The sequence below is a fragment of the Gorilla gorilla genome, chromosome 8 (genome assembly GCF_029281585.2).
Source record: "Gorilla gorilla gorilla isolate KB3781 chromosome 8, NHGRI_mGorGor1-v2.1_pri, whole genome shotgun sequence".
Taxonomy (NCBI): Eukaryota; Metazoa; Chordata; class Mammalia; order Primates; family Hominidae; genus Gorilla; species Gorilla gorilla.
The window spans coordinates 108679719-108707041 of NC_073232.2; the positions used below are offsets into that span (position 1 = coordinate 108679719).

The window sequence follows — 27323 nt, forward strand, 5'->3', positions numbered from 1 at the left end:
AGGCGGGTGGATCATTTGAGGTCAGGAGTTCGAGACCAGCCTGGCCAACATGGGGAAACCCCATCTCTACTAAAAATACAAAAATTAGCTGGGTGGTAGTGGCGTGCACCTGTAATCCCAGCTACTTGGGAGGCTGAGGCAGAAGAATCGCTTGAGCCTGGGAGGCTGGGAGGTGGAGAGTGCAGTGAGCCGAGATTGTGCCACTGCACTCCAGTCTCCAGTCTGGGTGACAGAGTGAGACTCTGTCCCAAAAAAAAAAAAAAAAAAAAAAAAAAAGTGGAAGTAGGTAAGACAAAAAGAAAAAAATGCTTTGAAACTTATTTCAGCTGTTAGTTTAAAACTTTCCTCTTCTTTTTCTGCTACTCACTTCTGAAAGAACTATCAAGCAGTCAAGAAAACAAAAAAATGCAGAGGCACAGGGAGCTGGAATCTTCTATAGCAGGCTATTCTGCCCTTGAATGTTTGAGGGTTGGTTATGAGTCTAGAACCTAGTCTTTATGTATGTGAAAAGTATTTCCCCTAATTTGTCCTCACGAATGAAGGGTACCTGTATGGATCCTTGGAAACTACAGGTTTTGTACTTCTCTAATGCCTGGGGATTCAGACTTCAAAGACAAAGACACTGGTTTGCTGAGAGCCCCTCCTCTTATGTGGCCAACCCTAACATGTGGAGATCCAGCATCCTTAGGCATCTTTTCCTTACATGCAGTTCAACCTCTGCACGGCGACTGACTGAGCTTTCAGTTACTGCTCGGAACTACTGGAAGCTCCATATTTTTTGGAGCTGCAGGAAGGGATATGTGGAGAACTGCCCATTATCGGCCTCAGGAAATCCTGGATGTCGGGGCTTCAATATCACATTACTGAACAACTGCCAGGCATCATGAGGATTATGCCTGGCAGTCAACACCCCCAAGGGTTCCATGGAAATTATTTTAGAATAATCATCAACATTCTGCAAGAACAGATACATTACTGTGTGGCTCCACGATATTTTGCTGTGAATCCTTTTGGGAAGTGAGCAGCATAAATGTTACAACTGAATAAATACGATGGCATTTCCCAGGGTATGCTATAAGGTTTCCCGTTCAATTCAGTAAGGTTATATGATATGTGTGTCCTGTATTTCAGCCCTAACACTCCCCCAGATGACTAATAGCTGGACGGACATATTTTCTAAAGTTTCTTGAGGAAGCAAGCCCCACACAGCCCTTTGCATCCCTCGGGTCCTGCTTAGTAAGGTAATGTGACAGCCCAGATTTTCTAAGATGGTCCTCACTTCAAATACTTCATCCCATGATCAAACTCTGTGTCTGGTTTGGAAGTTTGGGAAAGGCTATTGGTAATGGAACTTCCTTCTATCCTCCTAAAACCACTGAAATGGATTCTGACCCATCAGTAGTAAAAGCTCAGCTGCCCTCACCAGTGCTTTACATTGAGGCTCAAGAGCTGAAAGGGGTCTAGAAGAGCTCAGACGGTGTGTGTATGATGATGCTGCTGAAGCCAAGGGGATGGAAGACAAACGGGACAAATCCAAGGGGAAGGAACGCTTCCAAACGGGCCAGGGAACAGGCATTTGCTCCAATCCCAGTATTGTCCCATCTTCAATGGCAGACTCCTGGCCACTGACCAGCACCTAGGATGGCCAGGTAAGCCCCAAGACCAAAGCAACAAGCTCATTAATAGCACTGAGACTCCCTCCACCTTGTAGCATTTGGGAAACTGACTTCCATCCTCCCAAAATCATTCTCCCTCACTCTTTGTCTTCCTGCAAAATCCAGCTTGGTTCTTGTTTTTCCAAACCCACATCCCCTAGTCCCAGAGAAAGGAGAGGTGCTCTTACTGTTATGGGGCACACACTGCAGTACACCCCTATTTACTGTTGTTCTGTTATGCCTTCTTCCCCTTCTGGACACAAAGCCTTTGCCAGAGAAGTCTGAAGCCTCTCATGAAATTGCCAATGGACTCTAAGACCTATTATTCTCTTCACTGCCTGCCACCACGTCACCATTTCACCTTTCTATACTGCCTAGCACCTCCTACCAGAAGGACACCAGAAATTAAAGCTGCCAACGAATAGTCCCTTTAGGTCCCCCAAGTTGTTTTCCCAGCATAGGGACTGTGCTTTGGAGATGCTAGGGAGGTGCTGGCAGTCCCCACGGCTCATAGTTACCTGGGCATTTGTACAGCTTCCGGGCTTGAGCTATGTCTCCCTGACTGAGCCGCACGCGCTGGCCAATGGTTGGCCTGACGCCATTGTCATCTTGACGGGGAAGGATGGTGTCTAAGAAAACTCCTCTACAGGAAGGAAAAAAGACAGAAAAAGAAAAGTCAAGGCCATCAGGCTGTCTGTGCTGGGATTTCTAGGCTTCATTCCCTTGCCCATAACCCCATCAACATTCCTGCCCCCTGGCCTGCCTCTCCCAGGCTGGCATGACTGAAGAGGTTTCCTTCGCTCATGCTAGCATTTTCACATTCCATCTCATCAGCTGCCTACTCGCTTTCCAGTGGGAAGATGACTCTGCCAAGTGTAAAAATATGCCCTAGTGCGGTAGCCCAGGGGCTTCCTTAGGGATGTGTCCTGAGCATTTTCATGAAGCCCTGACAGGTCCAGACCCCGGAGAGACCACGGTGTGAGTGGCGCCCCCTGCAGCTGTGCATTGGGAAGTACTGTGTGTAGTTAAGTCCTGGAGCCACCCCAGGGAGAGCCTGGGAACTGGTCCAATGTGAGACTCTCAGGGGCTGGTCAGCAAGTGCAGGTTGATGAATTGGTGGTCCCAGTTTGGAGGCCCTGCTGGTAAGAGGGAAATCAGATGGAAAATGAGATAAATGCAGAGAACAAGAAGTAGTGAAAAAAGCCCTGGACTAGAGATTTCTACACTAGGCCTGCGTGTGCTTGGACAAGACCCTTCCCCTCTCTGAGCCTCTCTAAGTCTCAGTTTACCCCACTAAACAATAAGAAATTTGTTGAGATGGTCATGGCAGCCCCTTCTATCTCTAACATCTTATTCTACTCCTACTTGACTGAAATCTAAAATGACAGCTTCATTTCTAAACTAGACAAGTGGAAATCAGGTTGCCAGCTGAGCGCTGGCCCTGTTGTGGGCATGGTTTACACCCCGCCTGCTGCCTTGTCTGCTGCCAGCTCTGAGCCTCCTCTTCTGCTTCCAGACCCTCTATCTGGGGCCTCTCCTGGATGTTAGGCCTCTCCTTGAATCAGCGTCTCCTCCAGTCACCCCCTTGTTTTTTTCCTTCCCTTCTTAACCAAGTTTCTAGAAAGTATTGTCTCCATTCCCCAACTGCTCACCTCTGATTCACTTCTCAATCCAACTGTGATCTGACCCCATCAGCAATGGTCACCACTCATCTGCCAATAGACAGCTTCCAATCTCCATCTGCCCACTCTCCAGCACTGATCTCCGATGCCCTCCTCCCTCCTCACTGTCTTCTCCCTGGGTCCAGGCCACGGCTCTTTCTGAGCAGTGAGACAAGAACCACTTCTGCTTCCCCTTCAATGATGCCCCTTGGGTTTCTGCTCTCTCCCTCTGTCCTCTCTCTCCATGTTCCATCTGCTCCTACGGCTTTTAACCATCATCTGCAGCCTCACAGCTAATCCTCTGTTTCCAGCCCAGGATCCTCTGCTGAGCCCCAGATGCCTCGTAACACCTCCCCTGGGCTGTCCTATGGGCCTCTTATATCCAACATGCTCAAAACCAAATTTATCACAATTCCATCCTTCTCCTGCTCACTCCATGATCCTTGTCTCCTGCGCCTGAATCTGAGGGCATTCTCAGTTCCTCCCTCTCCCTCATACTCTCCTACCAAACCAGGAGCCAGGTCCTGTCCACTATACCTTTTTTGCACCCCTTGAACCCATACCCTCCTCCTTGTTCCCAGACCATTGCCATAGCTTAAGTGATCAACACCCTATTCTTGAACTCTTTCCAGTAGCTTCTTAACTGGCCTCCCTGCCTGTGGACTCAGCCACTTCTACTCTACTGCTCCCCTTGGCCACAATGCTGCAATGGAATCATCCCAGAATGCAAGGGGAGGCACGTGCCTTCTTTGCTTAGAACGCTTCACCAACTTCCAGTCACCACTTGGATCTCTAGGCTGTTTGCTCACTGACTTCTGCCTTCCTCTCCAGCCTGACTCTTTAATCCCATAACCAAAAGAATACTTAACAAGAATAAAGCATATGTCATTATTTTAAGCAACACTAAACTCCTTGTAGGCCCCAAATATGCCCTTGCACATGCTATCCGCTCCCTAGGCTGCCCATGCCCTCTGTGTTTTTGTCTATTTGCAAACTCCTATTCATTCTCCAAAACCCCATCAGATGTCTTTATTAAAAGTCTTCCCCAAGCCTTTTCTACTCCTCCCATCTGGAGTTTATCATTCCCTGCTCTGGGTCTTAATCATTTGTGTAGTCTCTTCTTATCATACTGTATTGTTTTTCTTAAGGAGTGATGGTATTTGTCTTCTTTGCTAAAAGTAAGTTCCTCAAGCAGAGAGACTGGGTGTTTTATCTCTGTCCTTAGAAACTAGAGCACAGCAGACCTCAAAAAATGCTTCTTGAATTAAATTATGCAATCAGGATAAAGCACTATCTTTTAAAAACTTTGCAAAATAGTTATTTACATCCAAAATGGAAGCGAAAATGTACATATGTCACCTAGCTATTAGCTGTGCATGCTCGCTCTCTCTCTTTCTCTCTCTCTCTCTCTGTCTCTTTCAAGCACTGTTTCTATTTCCCTAAATTCTGCACTACATTAGAAAATACCTATTATCCCTGGTTCTTCCTGGTTACATCACTTTGTTATCTTTTTGTTTTTGTGCAGACTTTTTTTTTCTAAATCAGATTTCAAGCTCACTTTCCAACCTTAGCCTGTGGGAGTACAGATCATCTGCTGATTTCCTGTTCAGCATCTCTGTACCCAACATGTAACCCTTGACCTGTCTTTCTCTAGCTCCCATAGCCTCATTTTCGAGTCTGGACTCCTGTAGAGAAACTTTAGTGGAATCCTTGGCGTCCCTCACTGACTTTACCACATTTTAAACCACAAGTGATGACTCTGCGGAAAATCCTAAATTCAATCATTAGCTACTCCAAAAACAGGCACTTCTGCCCTAATGAAAGGTGTGTCCTTTTGTAATTATTTTCTTGGTTCCCTTGCAGAAAGGAATTCTGCAGCACAAGCATAAGGATCACACAGTCTATAAGCACCCCACGCTACCCGGCCACATCACGTAGATGACTTTGCCAGTGGGCCTGGGGCATAGAGGCCATGTTCTTGCACTTACTCATCATTCATAGGACTTTCCGATGTGCCACGCCCTGCACTGGGCACTTTCCTTGCACCAACTCATTTCATCTTCATAACACCCTAGGAGTCAGGTGCCATTATCACAAGAGCTCTCACTCTACAGGGGAGAAGACTGAGCCTGCAGAGCTTAAGTGACTTTCCCAGGGCACAGAGCTAGTCATGGAGAGGCAGGCCAGGAGCTCACCTCTGGGAATCCTCCTCCTTCCAGCCAGTGTTTCCTGCTGCCCAAGGAACAGTAGGCCTTATGATACATTAAATTATAGAGCTAAGAACATTGCAGACTTCAAAAACCAAAACATCAGGAACAACATTGGCTCACACTCAGACCGCTCTTTGGTGCTGGACGTCCTCCCTTGCATATCCTAAGCTGCCAGCAAGAGCTTCCTGCTGTTTACTACAAGAGCCGTCCCCTGTGTAAACCACAGCGGTGACGTTCCTTCACTCTTTCATGTAGGACAACTCTTAGCATTGACATTCTGCTAAACTAAGACAGAGTTCAGCAGATGCCTCAGGGAATAAAACTGTCAGCTCTGAGTTCTGAAACAAAGAGGCCCCTGTACAAGAGAACTGTCTCCTCATCTCCTGGATCTTTGCCCAGCAAAACCTCCAAAGAGACCGCTCCCCACAGCCTGGGTCCAACCAAGGGGGAGGGGAGAAGAACTGCAATAAACTAGAGAGAATGAAGTTGGAAGGAGACAGCTCAATCGTAAAGAGACACAAGGATTGAGTTTCCCATCAGCAGGGTATAGCATTTGCCCACCTCCCCAGATCAGCATATGTTCCATGGGCTCTATTCTGCCCTTTTACAGAATCCAACATGAGGTACAGGCCAGCTTCAGGGTCTTTGTGACCAGAAGTAATGACATGGAGTTGGGAGTGGGGAAACTATTGACAAAATGCTCACAGAAAAGCCCCCAGTAAAAACCCAGTGAACAAAATTGTTTTCCGAAAATCCAGGTAAAAAGTTGGCAGAAAGGACAATGCAGTTATCCACCTGCAACAAAACAGATTTGCTGAAACCATTCTGAACTCTGGGGCAGAGGTGACAAGGCAGCAGTGGCAGATTGTTAAAATAAAAAGTCACTCCTCCTAATAGCCATATCCTACTGCAATGTGAAGCTGCCATACCTCCCAGTAAGAGGTGGAGTCTATTTCTCCACTTGCTTGAGTTTGGGGCTGGCCTTGCGGCTTGCTTTGACCAATTGAATGTGGCAGAAGTGATGTCATGCAAGTTCCAGAGCTGGGGCCTTAAGAGGCTTGCAGCTTCCCCCCTTGCTCTCTTGGAACTCTGAGTCCCCATGCAGTGTAAAGCCTGGTCTAGCCTACTGGAGGATGAGACGCCACATGAAGGAGAACCAAGGGGCTCCCAGAGAGAACAGAGGGGCATGAACAGGCAGCACCAAGTGCCAGGCGTGTGACTGGTCATTCTGGACTCCCCAGCCCAATCAATCTGTCAGATGACTGTTGCTGTGAGTGATCCCAGGAAAGACCAGAGAAGAACAAGCCTGACTAACTAACCCACAGTATCATCAAAAATAATAAGCTGCTGTTTTAAGTCACTAAGCTTGGGGGTCAATTGCTCTGCAGCAGTAGCTAATGTAACAGTAGCAGGAGGGGCTGTCTGCCCTCGGCGAGCTGCTCTGCTCCTAGCTGCCCATCCTCCTGTGTGCTGCCCCTGCTGATCTCCCTCCTAGAGATTCTGGGGAATTTTGATGAGGAATTTTTATTTCATGGGTTTGGCCCATGGATTTCCACTGGTCTGGGCTGATGGTTCACATTGACAATAGCATTAGAAATGGTTATCCCCTGAGGGACAAAAGGCATGGTATTATGAGCTAGCAATCCTAGAAAAAAAAATACATATATATATTTCAAAAAGAAAGACAAGAAGAAACGCTGGTGCTGGAAGATCCTCTGCCTGCATCCTGTCCTGGCCTCTGGCTCCAGAGCTTGTGCAGTGCCTGGCACGGAGCAGGCGGTGAGAAGGCAGTGCAGTTCCTACAGCACACAAATGCCCTACATGGTACAGACTTACAGATTCACCTTAATAAAGTAGCCATCGCATTGGTGAGCACATGGAAAGAACTGCAATGAGCATAATGGAAATTTCTACCCTCACCTATTCCCCGACATTGCAGGTCCTCCTGGCCCCTTTGAACTCATTCATTAATTTATTCACTTAGCAAATGTCTATTGAATACCTACTAGGTGCCAGGCACTATGTTGGGTGCTGGGGACTAGAAGAGAATGAGATAGTCTCTGTCCTCAAGGATCTCAGCCTACTGCCAGAGAAGGGAATACAACAGATACATATGAATGTATATGAATATATGTATGAATATATATGTATATATGAATATATAAATTAATATATGAATTTATAAATTAATAATTAATAGATAAATTAAATGAATATTGATTTCATTTGAATATATAAATTATATGAATATATAAATTGAATATATAAATTAATTTGAATATATAAATTAATAATTATTAATAGATAAATTAAAAAGCAATATGAAGAGTTATGGCAGCTACAGAAACAAGACCCAAGGAAAAAGCTTCTCCCTTGGGCCAACTTGACAGATTCCCTGACAAAATTGATACTTGGTCTCTAGTAGCAGCCTGTAACTCCTGGATGATGGGGTGGGCCTTTGGCTATTCCCTGCACCATTTCCCAAACAGGTGAATCAGCCCACCCCAAGACCCAAGCATTGCCTCCCCCTTGGATATTTGCACACTGCACTGGCGTCCTGAGACTCCCTGCACACAGCCTCAGGGTGGATCCCTCAATGTCTCAGTTTCCTAATCTGGAAGAGGAGGCCCTTCCAGCTTCAGATTTCCTGTATGGCAGTGAATGAGATCATATCTGTCAACCCCTCACCCATCTGCACTGGATTGAGAAATTGCAACATGAAAGGTTAGAGCTGGAAGGGGCTCAGAGAACATCTAGTCCAACCCTCTCACAAGGAAACCAAGGCCTGTGGAGGTGGAGATTTAACCATCACACAGCTGCCCCTAATTACTCTCTGCCTCCCTCAAAGGCAAGGGTCACAGGAGAACTATGACTAGAACCCAGCTTCTGCCTCTCAGTTCAGTGGTCTCTTCATCACACCATGTTTCTTTTACTATCTTTGGAAAAGAGCCAGGAGAAGGTCAAAGAGGCCAGGAAGGCTCAATTTCACGCCACTCCCAAGTGCTGTCGAAGATGCCAGCTTTAACACAACTCCACCCATTATAGCTCATGTCTAGGTGCAGGATAGAGATCATGACTAAAGCAGCTGTGTGGCCAGAGGAGCAGTACCCCCTGAGAACTTGGGATGCTGAGATTTAGAGGATTTCTCCCATAGTCCTATCAACAAACTCATCAACAGGATGCTTTCGGCAGCCTTACCCAAGAACCAAGGAGCCCTTGGCAAACAGTGTCCCTTTCACTCCCAAGAGCCATATGTTTTCTGAGCAAATGAATTCCTTTCATCTTTATGGACATGGAGACTCACGGAATGGATTATTTCCCTCTTTGCTGTGACTGCTAGGAAGCACAGGGCAGGATTTGCTGCCAACTCTAACCAAGTGTACATGACCTCACAGCATATACTCTGAGCACTAAACTTACTCTGGGCCTCAACTTAGCTTTCTAGCCATATTTTTTCCTTCTCCTTTCCCCCCAGTTTTCTCACCTATTATTTATCTTTGTTATCCCATGTGTATATTGGAAGTCACCACAGATCCTTTTGGGGGAATGACTAAATAAATAAACAAGCAAACAGCTGGTTTTAACAGGAGACTGAAGAGAAAGTACCAAGAGAGAAAATATTTGTTTTCTGTGCCTCCTTTAACTCAAGGGTAGAAAGAACTACAAAACTGGGACAAGTAGGGAAAAACTTCTGCACACAAAGCACTTACAGGGTCTAGAAGCAGGGAAAATACTGAAAATCTTTAATGTCTGCTAGGCACAGCACATCAGAACAGCTCATCAGAACAGACCCTGCCCATGCCAGCCATAAATAAACGGCCCAGCCCTACTTGAATACAGCGGCTTCCATCATCTGTGACCTGCAGGTGGGAACCTGGATCCTTGCTCTCACTCCAGTCCTCAGCTACCTGTGCATCTGAGAGCTGGCTGGAGCCTCACTGTCTTCACCTCTAAAATGAATCGATGATTTACAGCCCTCCCAGCCTTGACACCGCCTAGTTTCCAATAAACCAAACCTCTTCTAGGAGAACTGGTGAGCACCACCATGCTTCTACAAAAGACTCCCCCCACCCACTGGAAATTTGACACAGAGCCTCTAAGTTATTATCCCAGCCAACCTCTCAATAATTTCCCTTTTCCAGTTTGCTGCTTGTGACATTAGGGCATGACGGAATGCTAGCTTCACAATGGGATTCAATCTTATTAACGGGAACCTGATTAGATTATATTTCACTGCAGCGCAGAGGCCACTGTATTTCAAGGACAGACAGGCCAGCCGTGCTAGGAGCCTGCAGAGACCCACTCTCCGTAGACCTCCAGGAATCCAACCCAAGCCTGCCGCAGGCACAGTAAAACACAGACGAGGCATAAGCATAGATTCCGACCTTGAGAAGGTGTTCCGGGCGTAGTGCATGATGCTGTCAAAGTCGTATGTCTCTCCCAGAGAGCTCACTTCCCCAGCTTCCATTTTTAAGAAATTATACTCCTGACCTGTGACACAACACTGTGTTAAGCCCTTTGAAAACCAAGTCGGGCACCTGAAAGGAGGCAGAGGAAGGAGAAGGAGGGCCCATAACAACTTCCCAGGGCTCTCTTGGCCCAATCAGTCAAATAACAGGGCTTGTAGTGGTTCTTGTTGTTTTTAATAATTAGAAATTTGAAACCTCCAGCAAGCCCTGTGTTCTCCCAACCCCACCACCCAAGACCTATCCCCAAATGCCACTCAAACCTCTTAAAGTAAGTTTGCAGACAGATTAGTTATCAACTTGCTTGCCCCCGCAAAAAATAAAAAATAAAAATAAAAAACTCTGGGCCAGGTGCCGTGGCTCACACCTGTAATTCCAGCACTTTGGGAGGCCAAGGCGGGTGGATCGCCTGAGGTCAGGAGTTCGAGACCAGCCTGGCCAACATGGCGAAACACCGTCTCTACTAAAAATACAAAAAATTAGCCGGGCGTGGTGGCGGGTGCCTGTAGTCCCCGCTACTTGGGAGGCTGAGGCAGGAGAATGGCGTGAACCCGGGAGACAGAGCTTACAGTGAGCCAAGATCGCACCACTGCACTCCAGCCTGGGTGACAGAGCAAGACTCTGTCTCAAAAAAAAAAAAAAAAAGTACAAAAATTAGCTGGGCGTGGTGGCGGGTGCCTGTAATCCCAGCTACTTAGGAGGCTGAGGCAGGAGAATCCCTTGAACCCAGGAGGCGGAGGTTGCAGTGAGCCAAGATCATGCCACTGCACTCCAGCCTGGGCAGCAAGAGTGAGACTCTGTCTCAAACAAACAAACAAAAAAACAAAACAAACAAACAAACAAAAACCTGATCTTGCAATTTGAAGAAACAAAAGAAAATGAATCAGAGAGTTAAGTTCAATCCTAAATAGCTCACAATTCAGATTCTCTAAAGCATTTGTAAGGCAATCATATTCTTCAACTAGCTACTTTTCATGCTCAATATTAACTTCCATACAAAATTATTTGACGTAAGAGAGTATTTTTTTTTAATCTAGACACTTTATCTGCCTTGGGGCAGAATGTTTCTAGGCAGAAACACTGTTTTTACATGTGTTCATGTCCTAATTGTATTTCGGTTTCAGAAAATATGTTGCCTAAGTCAGCAAAAATAACTTATAAAAGCAGCCAGGAGAACTCTTTTTTTTTTTTTTTTTTGGCTTATCAGCTCTGATGCTGTAACAGTGTTCTGGTCGACTGTGTTCCTTTCAGGAAATGGAGTTAGATTTCAATGTCCTTTAAAACATGGAAAATCATTTTGCTTCTGCTCCAACCTACAAGCTATGGCAGATGACCTCCCAGGAAGCCACAGATGGACAGTGGTCAGACTGGTGAGAAGGGCCCGTACAACAGAGTCATTGCTCCATATTCAGCAGTTAGCATTGCTCAGCTCCCAGCAAGTCCCCTCCTTCCCTCCCTCCTGTCCCTGAGGTTGCCACCTTCTCGACCGGTGCCTTCCAGACTCCACACAGGCCTCCTTACCTGGCTGGATGTTTTCCCTGATGATGGTGACATGTTGGTCTCTGTCTGGCCGGGTGTGTTCGTGCCAAAACCCAACCACATGGCCCAGCTCGTGAGCCACAATGCCAAACTTGTCACAGTTCTTCCCAATGGATATGGCCTGTGGGCCTCCTCCTCGGCGCCCAACATAGGAGCAACAGCTGGACAATTGCAGGAATACCCAGGTCAGCAGGTCAGAAGACATTCAGAGCAAGAGGCAAGTCCCCCCTCCCACTCTGCATGTGTGTGCGTGTGTGCATGTAAAAGAAACAGAATTTCAGGCCGGGTGCAGTGGCTTACGCCTGTAATCCCAGAACTTTGGGAGGCCGAGGTGGGCGGATCTCCTGAGGTCAGGAGTTTGAGACCTGCCTGGCCAACATGGTGAAGCCCTGTCTCTACTGAAAATATAAAAATTAGCCAGATGTGATGGTGTGTGCCTGTAATCCCAGCTACTTGGGAGGTTGAGGCAGGAGAACTGCTTGAACCCCGGAGGCAGAGGTTGCAGTGAGCCAAGATCACTCCACTGCACTCCAGCCTAGATAACAAGAGTGAAACACCGTCTCAAAAAAAAAAAAAAGAAAGAAAAGAAACAGAATTTCAGAAGTGAAAGTGCTCTCATTGTCCAACTTCCCACCCAATGACCCAATGCAGAAATTCCCTCCAAAAATCGTTCTTGAGCTTTTTGTGGTTATGAATCTTCTTGAAAAGCCGACAAAAGATATGGTCTCTCTCTGACATAAAGTCCATACCATACTCTACCCCTCCACCTGCAAGGTGCTGGAGTCCCTGCTGGGCCATTTTTAATGAAAAGGAGAAGAGTCAGGGGAAGGAGGCAGATGAGTGTCTATAATGCATGCAACTTGGTGTCATTATCAGAGGAGCCTTAGAGACGACTCCCTTCTGGGCACAATCATTTTTTTCAAATAATATTTATATACATTTTTGTAATACTAAAATTTATTTCGTCAGTCTTCTATTAATGTACATCTCAGTTATAACTCCAGTTTTTGCTATTTTAACAAGGCCTCGGGGGAGAGGATGACAAGCAAAACAAATAAAAACAACAGCAAATGAAACAAAGAAATGGTAGTGTAAATTTCTACCAATGGGATTCATGGATAAAAGGATATGTGCATTTGAAATTTTGATAGATACTGTCAAATTGCACTCCCAAAATGTTGTCTGTTTATATACTCACTAGTAAGATATTAAAAGCCCCTTTCTCTTTACCTAAAAGAAAGGAAATCAGTCTATTGAAGAGATATCCGCACTCTCATGTTTGTTGCAGCACTGTTCATGATAGCTAAGATTTGGAAGCAACCTAAGTGTCCATCAGCAGTTGAATGGATAAAGAAAATGTGTACACACAGAAAATATGTACAAGTACACAATGAAGTACTATTTAGCCTAAAAAAAGAATGAGATCCTGTCATTTGCAACAACAGGAATGGAACTGGAGATCATTATGTTAAGTGAAATACGCCAGGCACAGAAAGACAAACATCATATGTTCTCACTTATTTGTGGTAGCTAAAAATTAAAACAATTGAACTCATGCAGATAGAGACTAGAAGGATGGTTACTGGAGGCTGGAAGGGTAGTGGGGGACTGGTGGGGAAGGTGGAGATGGTTAATGGGTAAAGAAAAAAAAATGAAAGCATGAATAAGATATACTATTTGACCAAAAAAACAGAGTGACTATAGTCAATAATAAGTTAATTGTACATTTAAAAACAACTAAAAGAGTGTAACTGGATTGTTTGTAAGACAAAGGATAAATGCTTGAGGGGAGGGATACCCCATTCTCCATGATGTGATTATTTCACATTGCATGCCTGTATCAAAACATCTCGGGTACTCAACAAATATATACACCTACTGTTTACTCACAGAAGCTTAAAAAAATGTTTAAGTCCTATTTCCCTCATCCTGGCCAACACTGGTTTTATCAAACTATTTTGCCAATTGGATAGGTAAAAAATGGGATTTCACTGCATTGAGGCTGGATAGTTTTTCACATATTTTAAGTGACATTTTTATTTTTTTTCTGTGAACTATGTGATCACCTCTTACCCCTGTTTTCTTTTGGGTTGTCCGTTTTTTTATGACTGATATTTAAGAACCCTTTGTAAATTAGGGAAACTAGTCAAGAGTGTTGCAAGTATTTTGCTCACTTTGTTAGTTCTCATTTGACTTTGTTTTTATGTATTATTTTGTTTTCTTTTTGCATTATAAAAGTTTTTAATGTTAGTATTATAAAATGTATTCATTTTCTTATGTGCTGCTTAGAAAGGTCATCCATATTTCAAGATTATAAATAAAATCTACTCTTGTTTCCTTCTTATACTCTTCGATTTTTTTCTTTCTTTCTTCCATTTCTTTTTCTTTAATACTTATATCTTTGATCTAGCTAGAATAGTTGTTGGTATAAGAAGTGAGGTAGGAGTCCAGCTTTTTTTTTTTTCACAGAGAGTTATCTAAATTATCCCAATATTCAAATATCCCAATTGACTAATTGATCTTTCTCCCACTCATTTAAAATGTTACCCAAATTTGTGTATAGGTATATTCATTTTGGACCCTTTTTTGTATATATCTATTTTTCCCTTAAGTTCCAAACTGTTTTGTTATTATCTTCCCTTTGCATTTTAATATTCTGCATGTTTGGTTAGACCATTAGATAGCTACCTCTGTCATTACTGTTTTCTCTCTCTGTCTCTCTCTCTCTCTCTCATTATTTCTACATGGTTGTTCCTCCAGATAAACTCTAGTATCATTTGTTCAAGTTCTAAAAATATGTATGCATACATACACATGTACGTATATATCTATAAATGTTGGTGTTTAAATCAGAAAGGCATGAATGTAACAGCTTATTTTAGGGAGTTCTGACATCTTTACTATGTTGAGTATCCCTACATCAGGAAGCAAGATGCTTTCTATTTTTACTTTTTTTTTTAGGTTCCTGGGAGTTTTAGCATTTTCTTCCTATAGGTCTGGCACATTTATGTTTAGTCTTAGATATAGTATCTATTATGTTTCTATTAAAGTTGTGATTTTTTCCCATCATAAAAGTGTATCAAACTATTTCATGTATAAAGAAAAGCAGTCACCTATTTTTGTTAATTAATTAATTTTATGGTCACTTAATAGAGTCTCCTTGTGTTTCTAACAGCTTTTCAATTGATATTCTGGGGTTTCTAGGCACACAGTCACATTACCTCCCATCAGTGCAAACATTGCCTTGTTCCTGCCAATATTCACAGTTTTTGTTTCTTGTCTAATTTATATTAATTAGTAATTCCAAAACAATGCTAAATAATTGTGGTAACCCTAAACATCTTAAACTTGTTCATGATTTTAACTAAAATTAAATGCTTCTAGAAGTATCATCGATAAACATGATATTGGCTTTTGGTTGGAGGTTATTTATATAAATGTATATTTATACTTATATATATATAATGCAAGAATCTATCCTTGACATCTATTTCTGTGCTACCTTGGTTACTTTTTTAAAACAAAAACTGCATGTTGTATTGTACAGGTGCCTTTTAGCATCTATTGAGATATGAATATAGCTTCTCTTCTTTGACCAATCAATCTTGAGAATAGATTTCCTAATGTTGAACTAATCTTGTATTCCCTAGATAAATGTATTTGGCAGCCTCCTCTTCTTTTTTTCTGCTGCTGAATTCTACGTGCTAACATTTTATTTAGGATTTTGCATGGCTATTCACATGTGAGATGAGTCTATAATTTTTTCTTATCTTTTTTATCATGTTTTCCTTTCTTTATTTATTTGGTGCCATCCTTTTCATTTCAAGGTAGCAATGCCATAACAGTTCCTCAAAAGTAATTTGAAAGCGTTCATCTTTCTCTACGCTCTAAAAAGTTTAAGTATACCAGAATAATCTGTTTTTGAAGTTTTGAAAGAATTCACCTGTGAAACTCTGGGTCTGGTGCTTTGTGGGAGATGGCTTTTTCCCTCCGTTCTTCAATTTCATTCAAAGTTCTTGGTCTGTACCAGTACTTTATTTTTACCTTGAAGACTTTCACATTATCCACATTTTCACACTTCTTGCCCTAGAGTTTTGCAAACTACTCCTTTGTGAGTCTGCTGAATCTGTGGCTATTTCTCCCATTTTCATTTCTAATCTTATGTATTTCTATGTAATCATATTTTGTCTCAAGTAAACTAACAAGTGGTTTATCTATTGTTTTCTGTTTGTTTATTCAAATAATTTACTCTTGAATTTGTTAGCCCTGTAATGTTTCACCTTGTCTGTCTCCTTGTGCTCTCCTTAGGTTTATTTTGTTGTGGTGATGGTGGTGGGTTGTTAAGTATTTATTTTTACTAGCTTCTTTGAATTGAATATTTCATTGTCACTATTGTCAACGGGTGATGTGGATATTTAAGTCTGTGGGCTTTTGTCCAGACACAGCTTTAGCTATATCTCTTTTATTTTGAACCATAGGGCTTTCATTATCTAAACATTCTGCAATTTTAATCTTGCTGTTTTTATGACCTAAGAGCCATAAAAATGGAAGCATGGGGGGACTTTTAACTTACCAGCTAATGTTTATTCTATTTTTGTTATTATGTTATGTCCAGTTTCACTGCTTTGCAATCAGAAAATATCTTAATGCTATTTCTGCCTTTAAGAATTTGTTAAGATGTTCTTAATGCTTAATAGATGGGCCATTTAAAAAAATGTGTTATGAGGTTATAGAATCTGATAGACCTATGGAATCAACTCTATTAACTGTATTTTTCAAATCCTCTGTGAATCTCTACTTATTTTTTGGTCAACATGACACTGACTTACTTGGGCTGACAGAAATGAATTAAGTCTCGTGCTACTGAGCATTTCTGTCAATTTCCCCTTGAATTTCCTGGGGCTTGTTTTATGACTCTTGATGCTATGCTATTTGGTGCATGAAGATTTATGACAGTTATATTCTCACTGTCCCTTATACCCTTTCTCATTATAAAGTGTCTCAGCTTTTGTTTTAACATTTTCTGACTTTAAAAACAAAAACAACAAAATAATGAAAACCTAGTCAATGACTAAAATTGTGATCCCAGCTTTCTTTTTGTTAGCCTTTACCTGTATGGCTTCTTTCCTTTTACTTTTAAACCTCTCTAGGTTGTTTTATTCAGTAATCATCTTATGTATAGACCATGTAGTTGGGTTTGGTTTTTTGTTGTTGTTGTTGTTGTTTTGTTTTGTTTTGTTTTGGTTTCTTTCTGAGATGGAGTTTTGCTCTTGTTGCCCAGGCTGGAGTGCAATGGCAGGATCTCAGCTCACTGCAACCTCTGCCTCCCAGCTCCAAGCGATTCTCCTGTCTCAGCCTCCCAAGTAGCTGGGATTACAGGCATGTGCCACCACACCTGGCTAATTTTGTATTTTTAGTAGAGATGGGGTTTCACCATGTTGGTCAGGCTGGTCTGGAACTCCCGACCTCACGTGATCTGCCCACCTCAGCCTCCCAAACTGCTGGGATTACAGGCGTGACTCACCGCTCCTGGCCGGGTTTGGGTTTTTGATCCAACATGAGAACCTTTTCAGTAGGAAAGTATATCATACATATTTATTGACATAACAGATAACTTTAGTCATAAGCCAGTCATTTTATTACATATTATGTTTTCTGAAGGAAGTTTGTAAACCTGTAGAATCCCTCAAATTAAATGCAAAATTTTACATACATATTCATCTATTCTTGAAGAAGGAAAGCCCACCGCTTCATCAGATTCTAAATGGGGACACAAACCCCAAGAGGTTAAGAACCACTGCCTTAAGTCTTCACATGACACACCACCAGTTCCTTCTGTTGCTCTTCTAGTGCCAGTACCCCTGGTCTTCATGGAGTCTCCTGGAATCTTCCTCTTGGCCCACCAGCTTTGCCACGGATTGTAATTTCACCAAGGGCAGAAAGTTTCTAGCAAACCCTGGACTCCTCTAAATAACAGCTCATTGGAAATACTTAGGTTTACAGAGAAAATTCAACACTCATGAGCCATCCGACTGATTCTGCAGAGGTGGCCTCGCTTTCGTTTACTTACCCACAGGTTCTGTAACTGAATACAATAAAGCTTTCCTCGTCCGTCCTTTCTATGAAGGTCACACAGGTGTGCTTCTCCCAGTGTCTCATGGCCTGCTTAAAAATGGCCCTCTGGCTCCCTGAAACAACAGGGCAAGCACTCGACTTCAATGATGGGTCCATACTTTCTTTAGATGCTTTTTTTTTTCTTCGAGACGGAGTTTTGCCTTTGTTGCCCAGGCTGGAGTGCAATGGTGCGATCTCGGCTCACTGCAACTTCCGCCTCCCGGGTTCAAGAGATTCTCCTGCCTCAGCCTCCCCAGTAGCTGAAATTACAGGCATGTACCACCACGCCCGGCTAATTTTGTATTTTTAGTAGAGATGGGGTTTCTCCATGTTGGTCAGGCTAGTCTTGACTCCTGACCTCAGGTGATCCGCCAGCCTCAGCCTCCCAAAGTGCTGGGATTACAGGCATGAGCCACAGCACCCAGCCTCCTTAGATGCTTTTAAGCATGCTGAGTTAAGACAAAGGATGTTCCAACAATTAAAAAAAAAAAGATTGTTAATAATACTGTATTGTTTACTTAAAATTTGATAAAAGAACAGATTTTGTGTCCTCACCAGCCCCCAATGTAAGCATGGGTGGTGATGGATGTGTTAATTAATTTGATTATGGTGATCAAGACATAATATATCAAATCTTCACGTTGTATACCTTGAATATATACAATTTTTATTTGTCAATTAAATATTTTCAAAAAAAAAAAGCTTGTTCAGAATAGAAATACTCCAGGAATTTTCAGGAATCAGGATTTCCCCTGCTAAAAACACAACGTAACTTTTCTGAGCTGCCAAAACCTAGAGAGTAGGAGTTTGTGGATTGGAAGGGAGAGTAAAAATAGATTTTCAAAATATCCTGGGCTTCCCAAATTTTCCTTTGTATTGAAAGTATTTTCCAAACTTTTACAAAACCTTATCCAGGTTTTTCGATTTGGAAACTGCAGGCTTTTGAAGTAGGGGGGAGTCAACTCCAGCTCACCAGCACTGCACTTCACCCCCTCATTTTCTTTTAGACCTGTAGGGGGGTGCTCCCATGCACTCTAAAATTTCTATTTGCATATACATCCGTGTACTTTTGCACGGGTTTTCAGTGTCTTGTGGGGAATCCTGGAGCCTAATTTTTCTTCCAGGCCTTTGAAAATAGGTGAATTTCATACTTTCTCTGAACCTGTCTTGGTATTTCCTTGGGTGGAAATTTGCTGAATAATAAAACTCCAGGCTGACAGTTACGTATAGTCAGTCAGTTCTTTTCAAAATCTAGAAGGAAGACTGTTTAAATTTTCCTAGAAGCAATGAGAAGGATCTAGGAAGAAATAGTTGTCTGGGAAGTATGAAGGATGGTGGGAGTTGGATGTCTGAATTCTACAGGGCCCTCACTGCAAAACAAAAACAAAAATTACAAGCAAAACAAAACAGCTGACATCACTTGGATGTTTGTCCCCTTCAGATCTCATTTTGAAACATAATCCCCAGTGTTGGAGATGGGCCTGGTGGGAGGTGTTTGGGTCATGGGGGTGGGTCCCTCAAGAAGGGCTTACCGCCATCCCCTTGGTGAATGAGCTCTCGCTCTGAGTTCATGAGAGATTTGGTTGTTTAAAAGTGTGTGGTACCTACCCCACCTCTCTCTTGCTCCCTCCCACCATGTGATGTTCTGGCTTCCTGTTGCCTTCCACCATGATTGCAAGCTTCCTGAGACCTCACCAGGAGCAGATATGCTGCCACCATGCTTCTCAGACAGCCTGCAGAGCCGTGAGCCAAAACAAACTTCTTTTCCTTAGAAACTACCCAGCCTCAGGTATTCCCTTAGAGCAACACAAATGGACTAGCACAACAGCACTGGGGGAGGCTCCCATCATTGTCTGCAGGATGTGGGGATGGTATCATATTGTTGTCCCCAAAAACACTCATATAGAATAAAGAACAACAGCTGGGCATGGTGATTCATGTCTGTAATCCCAGCACTTTGGAAGGCCAAGGAAGGTGGATCCCTTAAGCTCAGGAGTTTGAGACCAGCCTGGGCAACATGGTGAAACCCTGTCTCTACAAACACTTAAGAAAAAAAAATTAGCTGGGCTTGGTGGCACACGCCTGTAGTCTCAGCTACTCAGGAGGCTGAAGTGGGAGGATCGCTCGAGCCTGGAAGGTTGAGGCTGCAGTGAGGCGTGATCATGCCACTGCACTGCAGCCTGGGCAACAGAGTAAGACCCTATCTCAAAAAAATAAAAGAAAGAAAGAGAAACAAACAACAACAACAAAAAAATAGAATAACTTAACTGTCCATTTTTTTCTGACATCTTGACATTTTTTGTTCAAATTGTTTATAGCTCAATCACTCACCAAAAATAGCAACCCTACTAATTACCTAATAATATGAAATACTTGTGTCAACAAAATTCCTATATATAAAATTAGTTAACTTTGATGAAAGTAATATAAATCTTTGGTCAGAAAAGCACACCAGATCTGAAAGAACACAGTTAGGATACCAAGGAACAAAAGTCTGTAGTGGTTTATCATTTCTATTTTTTTTCTTTAGGCACTCACCTTTCTCTGCTGTGAGAACAGACCTCCTTGAAGGCAGGATGAAATCTTAGTCATCTTTTTTACCACCAATCCCTAATTAAGCACCTGGCACTAGGAAGCCGTGGGTTAATGCTGCGGGAGCAAAAGGGAACTGCAGGAATTCCGCTGCCCTGCTGCTGAGGTCTTCACCGTTCCCTAACTTACTCATCAGTGATTCTCAGTGGCTTTGGCAAATCCTCAGGGAATCTGCCTTCATCAGCCACCTCTCAGAGTAGAGGTCACAGAGCCACAGGGAGGGGAAGGACTTGTAAGCTGCACTGAGAGCCCAGGAAAGTCTCTCGGTATGGCTTGTCACTCAGGCTTTCCATTGACATTGGCCGCAGGTATGCAGTGGGCATATTTGCTACCTGCCTAGGATGTGCCGGGCCCTGCTCTAGGTGTTGGAGATACGGAAGCAGAAATGAGACAGAAAAAAGACTGCTGCTCCCACAGAGCTTAGACAGAGACAAAAATAAATGAAACAGAAATAGAAGTAAAGAGTTCAGGTCATGGTAAGTGCTGCCAATGTTATAAAGCAGGGTCTGGGGACAGGGAGGCGCTGGTGGTGGGAGGACAGAAGCCCTTCCTGTGATGTGTCCCTTGACATAAGACTCAAATGATAAGAAGAAGACAGCCATGCAAAGACCTGGGAAAAGGGCCTCCAAGGGAGACAGAAGGCAAGTTCAAGTGTGAGTGCTCAGGGGCCTATGAGGGGGGCATGTCTTGGGATGGGCACATGGCTGGTGAGGCCAGAGCTTAGGGATGAAGGATGGGAGAAGGGTAGAGAGGGTCAAAGGCCAGGCAGGAGAGGGACAGTGGGGTACTTGAGGGAGGGCATTACAGGCCCATGGTCAGGAATTTCATTCTAGTGGCAATGGGAAGCTGGGGATGATTCACATATTTTAAAGATAATATTAATATCAGATACATACTAATTACTGTGTGCCAGGCACCACTCTAAGTGCTTTATCTATAGTAACCCATTTGATTCTCAAAACAACCAGATGGGGTAGAAGATATTATCATCCCCATTTACAGAAGAGGGAACTGAGGCACAGAGAGGCTAATTTCCCCAGGGCATTTTGCTGGCAAGTGCTGGAGCTGAGATTTGGACCCCGGGAGTTGAGCCATGTCCACTGGTCCCTTTGGTCACTGAGTGGAACACTGCTTGTAGGTGGTGGCAGGGGACCTCTGAGTCCAGGACGCTCATCCAGGCAGAGGACAGGGAAGCCAACCATGTGCAGTTGCTCAGGGACTTTCTCCTATGCGGAGGGCTTGTCCTCAAACAGTCATCATGCAAACCCCGCTTATCCGTCAAGGTCCTTCCAGGTCACTCCCCACATGAAGCATCGGGAGCAAGGTAACCAACTTTGAGGACATAGCTCCAACAGAGATTGCAATTTCCCCAGGACTGGTGGGCCGGGCCTTGCCGGCAAGAGGGCGGCACCATCTGTAGGCCTGCTGTGGTCCCTAACATCTGCTCCATCCCACCCGGGTCCTTCCTAGAAGGACTCTCTCAACCCAGGGAGACAAAGCACCCTGACCCAAAGCAGGCCTTGTCTGTGGCTACTGACCAGTGAAGTTCCCTCCAATGACATAGGGGATGACTCCTCCAGGCCATATCCTCTCTGTCCTTGAGGTTGTGGCTCTTCGGACCCGGGGAGAGAAGGTCTTGGCTGCAGCATGCAAGGTCCCAGGGCTGTGCGGGAGTGTGGTATTCTCCTGGCCATCTGCAAGACAGTCAGGTTAATATTGATTTTGCCCTTTGATTCCTCCTGTGAATTATGGCTGAGGTTGTATTATCCACAATTCCAAAAAGGGGGTGTTAAAACATGTTCCAAAGGGGCTATTTCATCAGTTCAGGGTTTGGAAGCCCTGGGTGGCAGTTTTCCAGATGGGGGAAGAGTACATGTAGTAAACGTACCGGGCTATGATGGGAGTGGGTTTGGCTTGTCTGAGGCCTTGAGAGAGGTCACATGGGGCCACAGAATCAAATGGGCAGGGATACCTCACAGCTCTTTGGGTGGGGCTGAGGTTGGGGTGCACTTTCTGCTCAGAGTCACAAGCATTTGGGGAACAAACTGGGTCAATCTCTTGCCTTGATCCAATATGGTCAGTGTTGCATATTTTGAAATAATTTGGCCAGTACAACAAGGAGAGTGAACCTGTCTGTGACACTGGAAAAATTATTTATAAGAAAAACCCTGGAAAAAGCAGACCCTCATAAAACCCCCAACTCTTGGCATCTGTACCCTTAAGACAGGAGTGTGGCAAACACAAGGAGGTTCGATGGAAGGTTCTGAGTCCACGCGTTGGGCCTCCCACAATGGCAGAGGTAGGTAGGTGGAATAGAACGCTGAAATCAATGGACACCAGTCACTGAATCCACATGCATTTCATTCACCAGTCAGATAATTTAAAATTTTTTTTTCAGTTGGCTTGCTTAGAATCCCTCATTATTCTAACTTGGAGCATTTTCACTCTAGTTTTTATACTCTTTCCCCTAAAAATCAGGTTTTGTTTTTGCAGACTCTTTTCTTTGTTTTTGTTTGTTTGTTTATTGATTTATTTATTGAGACAGAGTCTCACTCTATCACCCAGGTTGCAGTGGTGCAATCTCGGCTCACTGCAACTTCCACCTCCTGGGTTCAAGCGATTCTCCTGCTTCGGCCTCCCGAGTAGTTGGTATAACAGGCGGAAGCCACCATGCCTGGCTAATTTTTGTATTTTACTAGAGATGGGGTTTCATCATGTTGACCAGGCTGGTCTCGAACTCCTGACCTCAAGTGATCCACCCGCCTAGGCCTCCCAAAGTGCTGGGATTACAGGTGTGAGCCACCGTGCCTGGCCAATTCTTTTCACTTTTCTTTATTACATTAATGTTATTTACTTTATTACTTCCTTCTATTTTCACTTGTTTTATCCTGACATTTCCTTCCTAGCTTCTTTTCTCTCTTATTTAAAAAAATTGAGATAGAATTCACACACCATATTTAGCCTTTTAAAGTATACCATTCAGTGGCTTTTAGTATTTTCACAAAGTTGTGAAACCATCACCATTATCTAATTCTACAGTATTTTCATCATTCCAAAGAGAAACTTTGTACTCATTAACAGTCACTCCCCATCTCTCCCTTTCCCGAGACCTTGGCAACCAGTAATCAACTTTGTTTCTATGAATTTGCCTATTCTGGACATTTCCTAGAGATGGAATCACACCACATGTGGCCTTTTGTGTCTGGCTTCTTTCACTTGGCATGTTTTCAAGGATCACTCATGTTGTAGTATGAATCAGTTCTTCATTTTATGGCTGAGTAGTATTCCATTGTATGCACATACCACGTTTTGTTTATCTGTTCTTCAGTGGGTGGACATTTAGGTTATTTCCACTTTTTGGCTGTTAGGAATAATGCTTCTATGAACATTCATATACACATTTTTGTGGACATAGTTTTTTCATTTCTCTCGGGTACATGCCTGGGGTGGAATTGCTGGGTCATATGGTAACTCTATGTTGAAACTTTTGAGAAACTACCAGACTGTTTTTCAAAACAGTGGCACCATTTTACATTCCCACCAGAAATACACCAGGGTTCCAATGTCTCCACGTCCTCATCAACACTTGTGATTGTCAATCTTTTTTATTATAGTCATCCTAATGGTGTGAGGCGGAATCTCATTTTGGTTTTGATTTTCATTTCCCCAGTGACTAATGATGTTGAACATCTCTTCCATGTACTTGGTGGTCATTTGTGTATCTTCTTCAGAGAAATATCTATTCAAATTATTTATTCATTTCCTTTTTTTTTTCTTTTTTTTTTGAGACGGAGTCTTGCTCTGTTGCCCAGGCTGGAGTACAGTGGCACGATCTCGGCTCACTGCAACCTCTACCTTCCAGGTTCATGCCATTCTCCTGTCTCAGCCTCCTGAGTAGCTGGGACTACAGGTGCGTGCCACCATGCCCAGGTAATTTTTTGTATTTTTAGTAGAGACGGGGCTTCACCATGTTAGCCAGGATGGTCTCGATCTCCTGACCTCGTGATCTGCCCGCCTCGGCCTCCCAAAGTGCTGGGATTACAGGCATGAGGCTCTTTTATTGTTGTGTTATAATTAGTCTTTATATATTCTAGATACCAGGCTCTTGTCAGATATATAATTTCCAAATCTTTCTTCCATTCTGTAGGTTGTCTTTTCACTTTTATAATAGTGTCCTTTGAAGCACAAATGTTTTTAATGAAGTCCAATTTATCTATGATCTTCTTTTGTTGCTTGTGCTTTTGGTGTCATATCTAAGAAACCATAGCCTAATTCAAGATCACAAAGATTTATACGTATGTTTTATTCTGACAGTTTTATAGTTTTAGCTCTTATATCTAGGTCTTTGATCCATTTTTAGTTAATTTTTGTATATGGTGTGAGGTAGGGCTCCAACTTCACTCTTTAGTATGTAAACATCTAACCGTCCTAGGACCATTTGTAGAAAAGACTAGTTTTTCTCCATGGAATTGTCTTAGTGCTCTTGTCCAAAATCAACTGGCCATCCTTTCCTAGCTTCTCGAGTTGAATACTTGGTGCATTAATTTTACATCTTTCTTATAAATATTAACATTTTCAAGGCTAAATTTCTCTCTGACGTCTTGTTTTCCTGTGTCTCACATTTTGAAATGTACATTTTCAATGTTAGATATTGATACGTTCTTTAAGTTCCATTTAGACTTTCTTCTTTGACCTCTGAATTATTTCAAAGTATGGGTTTTAATTTCTAAACATTTGTTTCTGTGTGTGTGCTATTGATTTCTAACACTGCACTGTGTTCTAATAACCTATTCTTCATGGTAGGGGTTAGCAATTTTTCTATAAAAGGCCATATAGTAAATATTTTAAGCTTTGTGGGTCATATATTCTTTGTTACAACTACTCAACTCTGCCATTGTAGTGTGAAAGCAGCCACAGATAATATGTCAATAAATGGACATGGCTGTGTGCCAATAAAACTTTATTTGCAAAAACAGCAGGTTGGATTTGGCCTACTGATATCATTGATGGCTAGCCCTTGCTCTAAAGTATCAATTCTTTGGTATTTAGGCCTTCCTTGGTAAGCTAATACAAGACTGATTTTTATAAATGTTCCATGTTTTCTTATAATAATGTGTGATGTCTAATTGATGGATTTCATATGTTGTTCAAATATTCCACTTACAAAAATTTTTGGCTTCTTAATGTATCAGTTACTAAGAAAAGTGCTTTAAGCAAAACCTCCAGAACTAAGACTATGAATTGTCATTTTCTCTATCCTTAATTTTTGCTCTAGATTGTTCAAGGCCATGTTGGTTAAGTAAGACAAGTTTAGAATTGTTAAACATTCCAGATAAATTTTTCTTTTATCATTAATAATCCTTTTTATAATAATAACATTCATTCATAATAATGATTGTTTTGTCTGATATAAATATTGCTATACCTTTTTTTTTTTCTGAGTCAGGGTCTGGCTCTGTCACCCAGGCTGGAGTGCAGTGGCACGATCTCAGCTCACTGCAACCTCTGCCTCCTGGGTTCAAGCCATCCTCCCCCCCTCCATCCCTCCCAAGTAGCTGGGACCACAGGCATACGCCACCACCCCCGGCTAATTTTTATACTTTTTGTAGAGACATGGTTTCATCATGTTGCCCAGACTGGTCTCAAACTCCTGAGCTAAAGCGATCTGCCCACCTTGACCTCCCAGAAAGCTGGGATTACAGGAATGCACCACCACACCTGGCCTGCTATACATTTTTTAATTTTGGTTAGTGTTTTCCTCATATAGCTTTTTTCTATCCATTTTCAATATTTTTCTATAATTATTTTTGTTAAAGTGAGTCATTGAATGGGTGTTATTCTCTGAGTTAATTGCATTTCCCACAACAAACAATACATCAAGCTTTGCAATTATCATAATATTGAGGTTCAATATTATATTTTCTGGTATATAAAGTAGCTTTTTATAAATTGAAATTTTTATTTAGATAATTGTAGATTCACATGAAGTTGTAATAAATAATACAGAGATTTCATGTACCTTCCTTTCAGATATTCATTTCCTCTAATGGTAATATTTTGCAAAACTACAGTACAATAACACAACTAGGATATGGGCATTGATACAAGCCACTGATTTCACTCAGATATCTCCAGCATTACTTGTACTCATTTGTGTGTGTATGTGTGTAAGACAATTTTATCACACTTACAGTTTTGTGTATCTACCACCACATTTATGATACTGAACAGTTTCAACACCATAAGTATCCCCCGTGTTGTTATTTTATAACAATATCTACTCCTCTTTCCCCTTTCCTCCATCCATTCCAAAATTCTGGCAACCACCAGTCTGTTTCCATTTCTAAAATTCTGTCATTTGATGAATATCATATAAATAGAATCATACAGCATATAATAGGGATAATAATTATGCTCTTCTCACTCAGCATAATTCCCTGGAGATTCATCTAAGTTGTTGCTTGTATGAATAGTTTATTTTTATTGCTGAGTAGTAGTCCATGGTACGGATGAACCACAGTTTGCTTACCCATTCACCTGTTGAAGGATATCCGGATTGTTTCCTGCTATTACAAATAAAACCATTATGAACATTCATGTACGGATTTTTGTGTAAAGGTAAGTTTTCATTTCTCTGGGACACATATCCAAGAGGGAATTACTGGGTCATATAGTAATTGGGTCTATTTCTGGGTTCTCTATTCCATTGGTCTACATGTTTATCACTCTGCCAATGCCATACCATCTTGATTACTGTAGCTACAGAGTAAGCCTTATATGGGGTAGAGTGATTACGCCCCTTCAGTCTTCTTTTTCATAATTGTTTTAGTTGTTTTCCCATATAAATTTTAGAATAAGCTTGTCTGTGCCTGCAAAAAATGAAAATAAAAAACCATGTTGAGATAGAAATTGCATTAAACCTGTAGAACAATCTGGAGAGAACTTGGCACCTCTACTCTATGCATCTTCCAATCCAGGGATGCAGCATATCTCTCCACTGATTTAGGTCTGTCTTGATTTTTTTCACCAGCATTGTTTAATTTTCATCACACAAATCCTGTACGAATTTTGTTAACTGTATATCCA

At 42.5% G+C, this 27323-nt stretch overlaps 1 protein-coding gene across 1 annotated transcript in view; it reads right to left on the reverse strand.

Moving 5' to 3' along the window:
* The window catches only part of TLL2 (tolloid like 2), a 150515-nt gene that overhangs the window by 46362 nt on the left and 76830 nt on the right, over positions 1-27323 (reverse strand). The window contains exons 4-8 of the mRNA XM_031015399.3: positions 21776-21931; positions 17602-17719; positions 11514-11692; positions 9912-10017; positions 2174-2298 (exon numbers count right to left, since the gene is read on the reverse strand). Of these exons, the coding sequence (XP_030871259.3) occupies positions 2174-2298; positions 9912-10017; positions 11514-11692; positions 17602-17719; positions 21776-21931 (684 nt within the window). The remainder of the gene's footprint in view (positions 1-2173; positions 2299-9911; positions 10018-11513; positions 11693-17601; positions 17720-21775; positions 21932-27323) is intronic.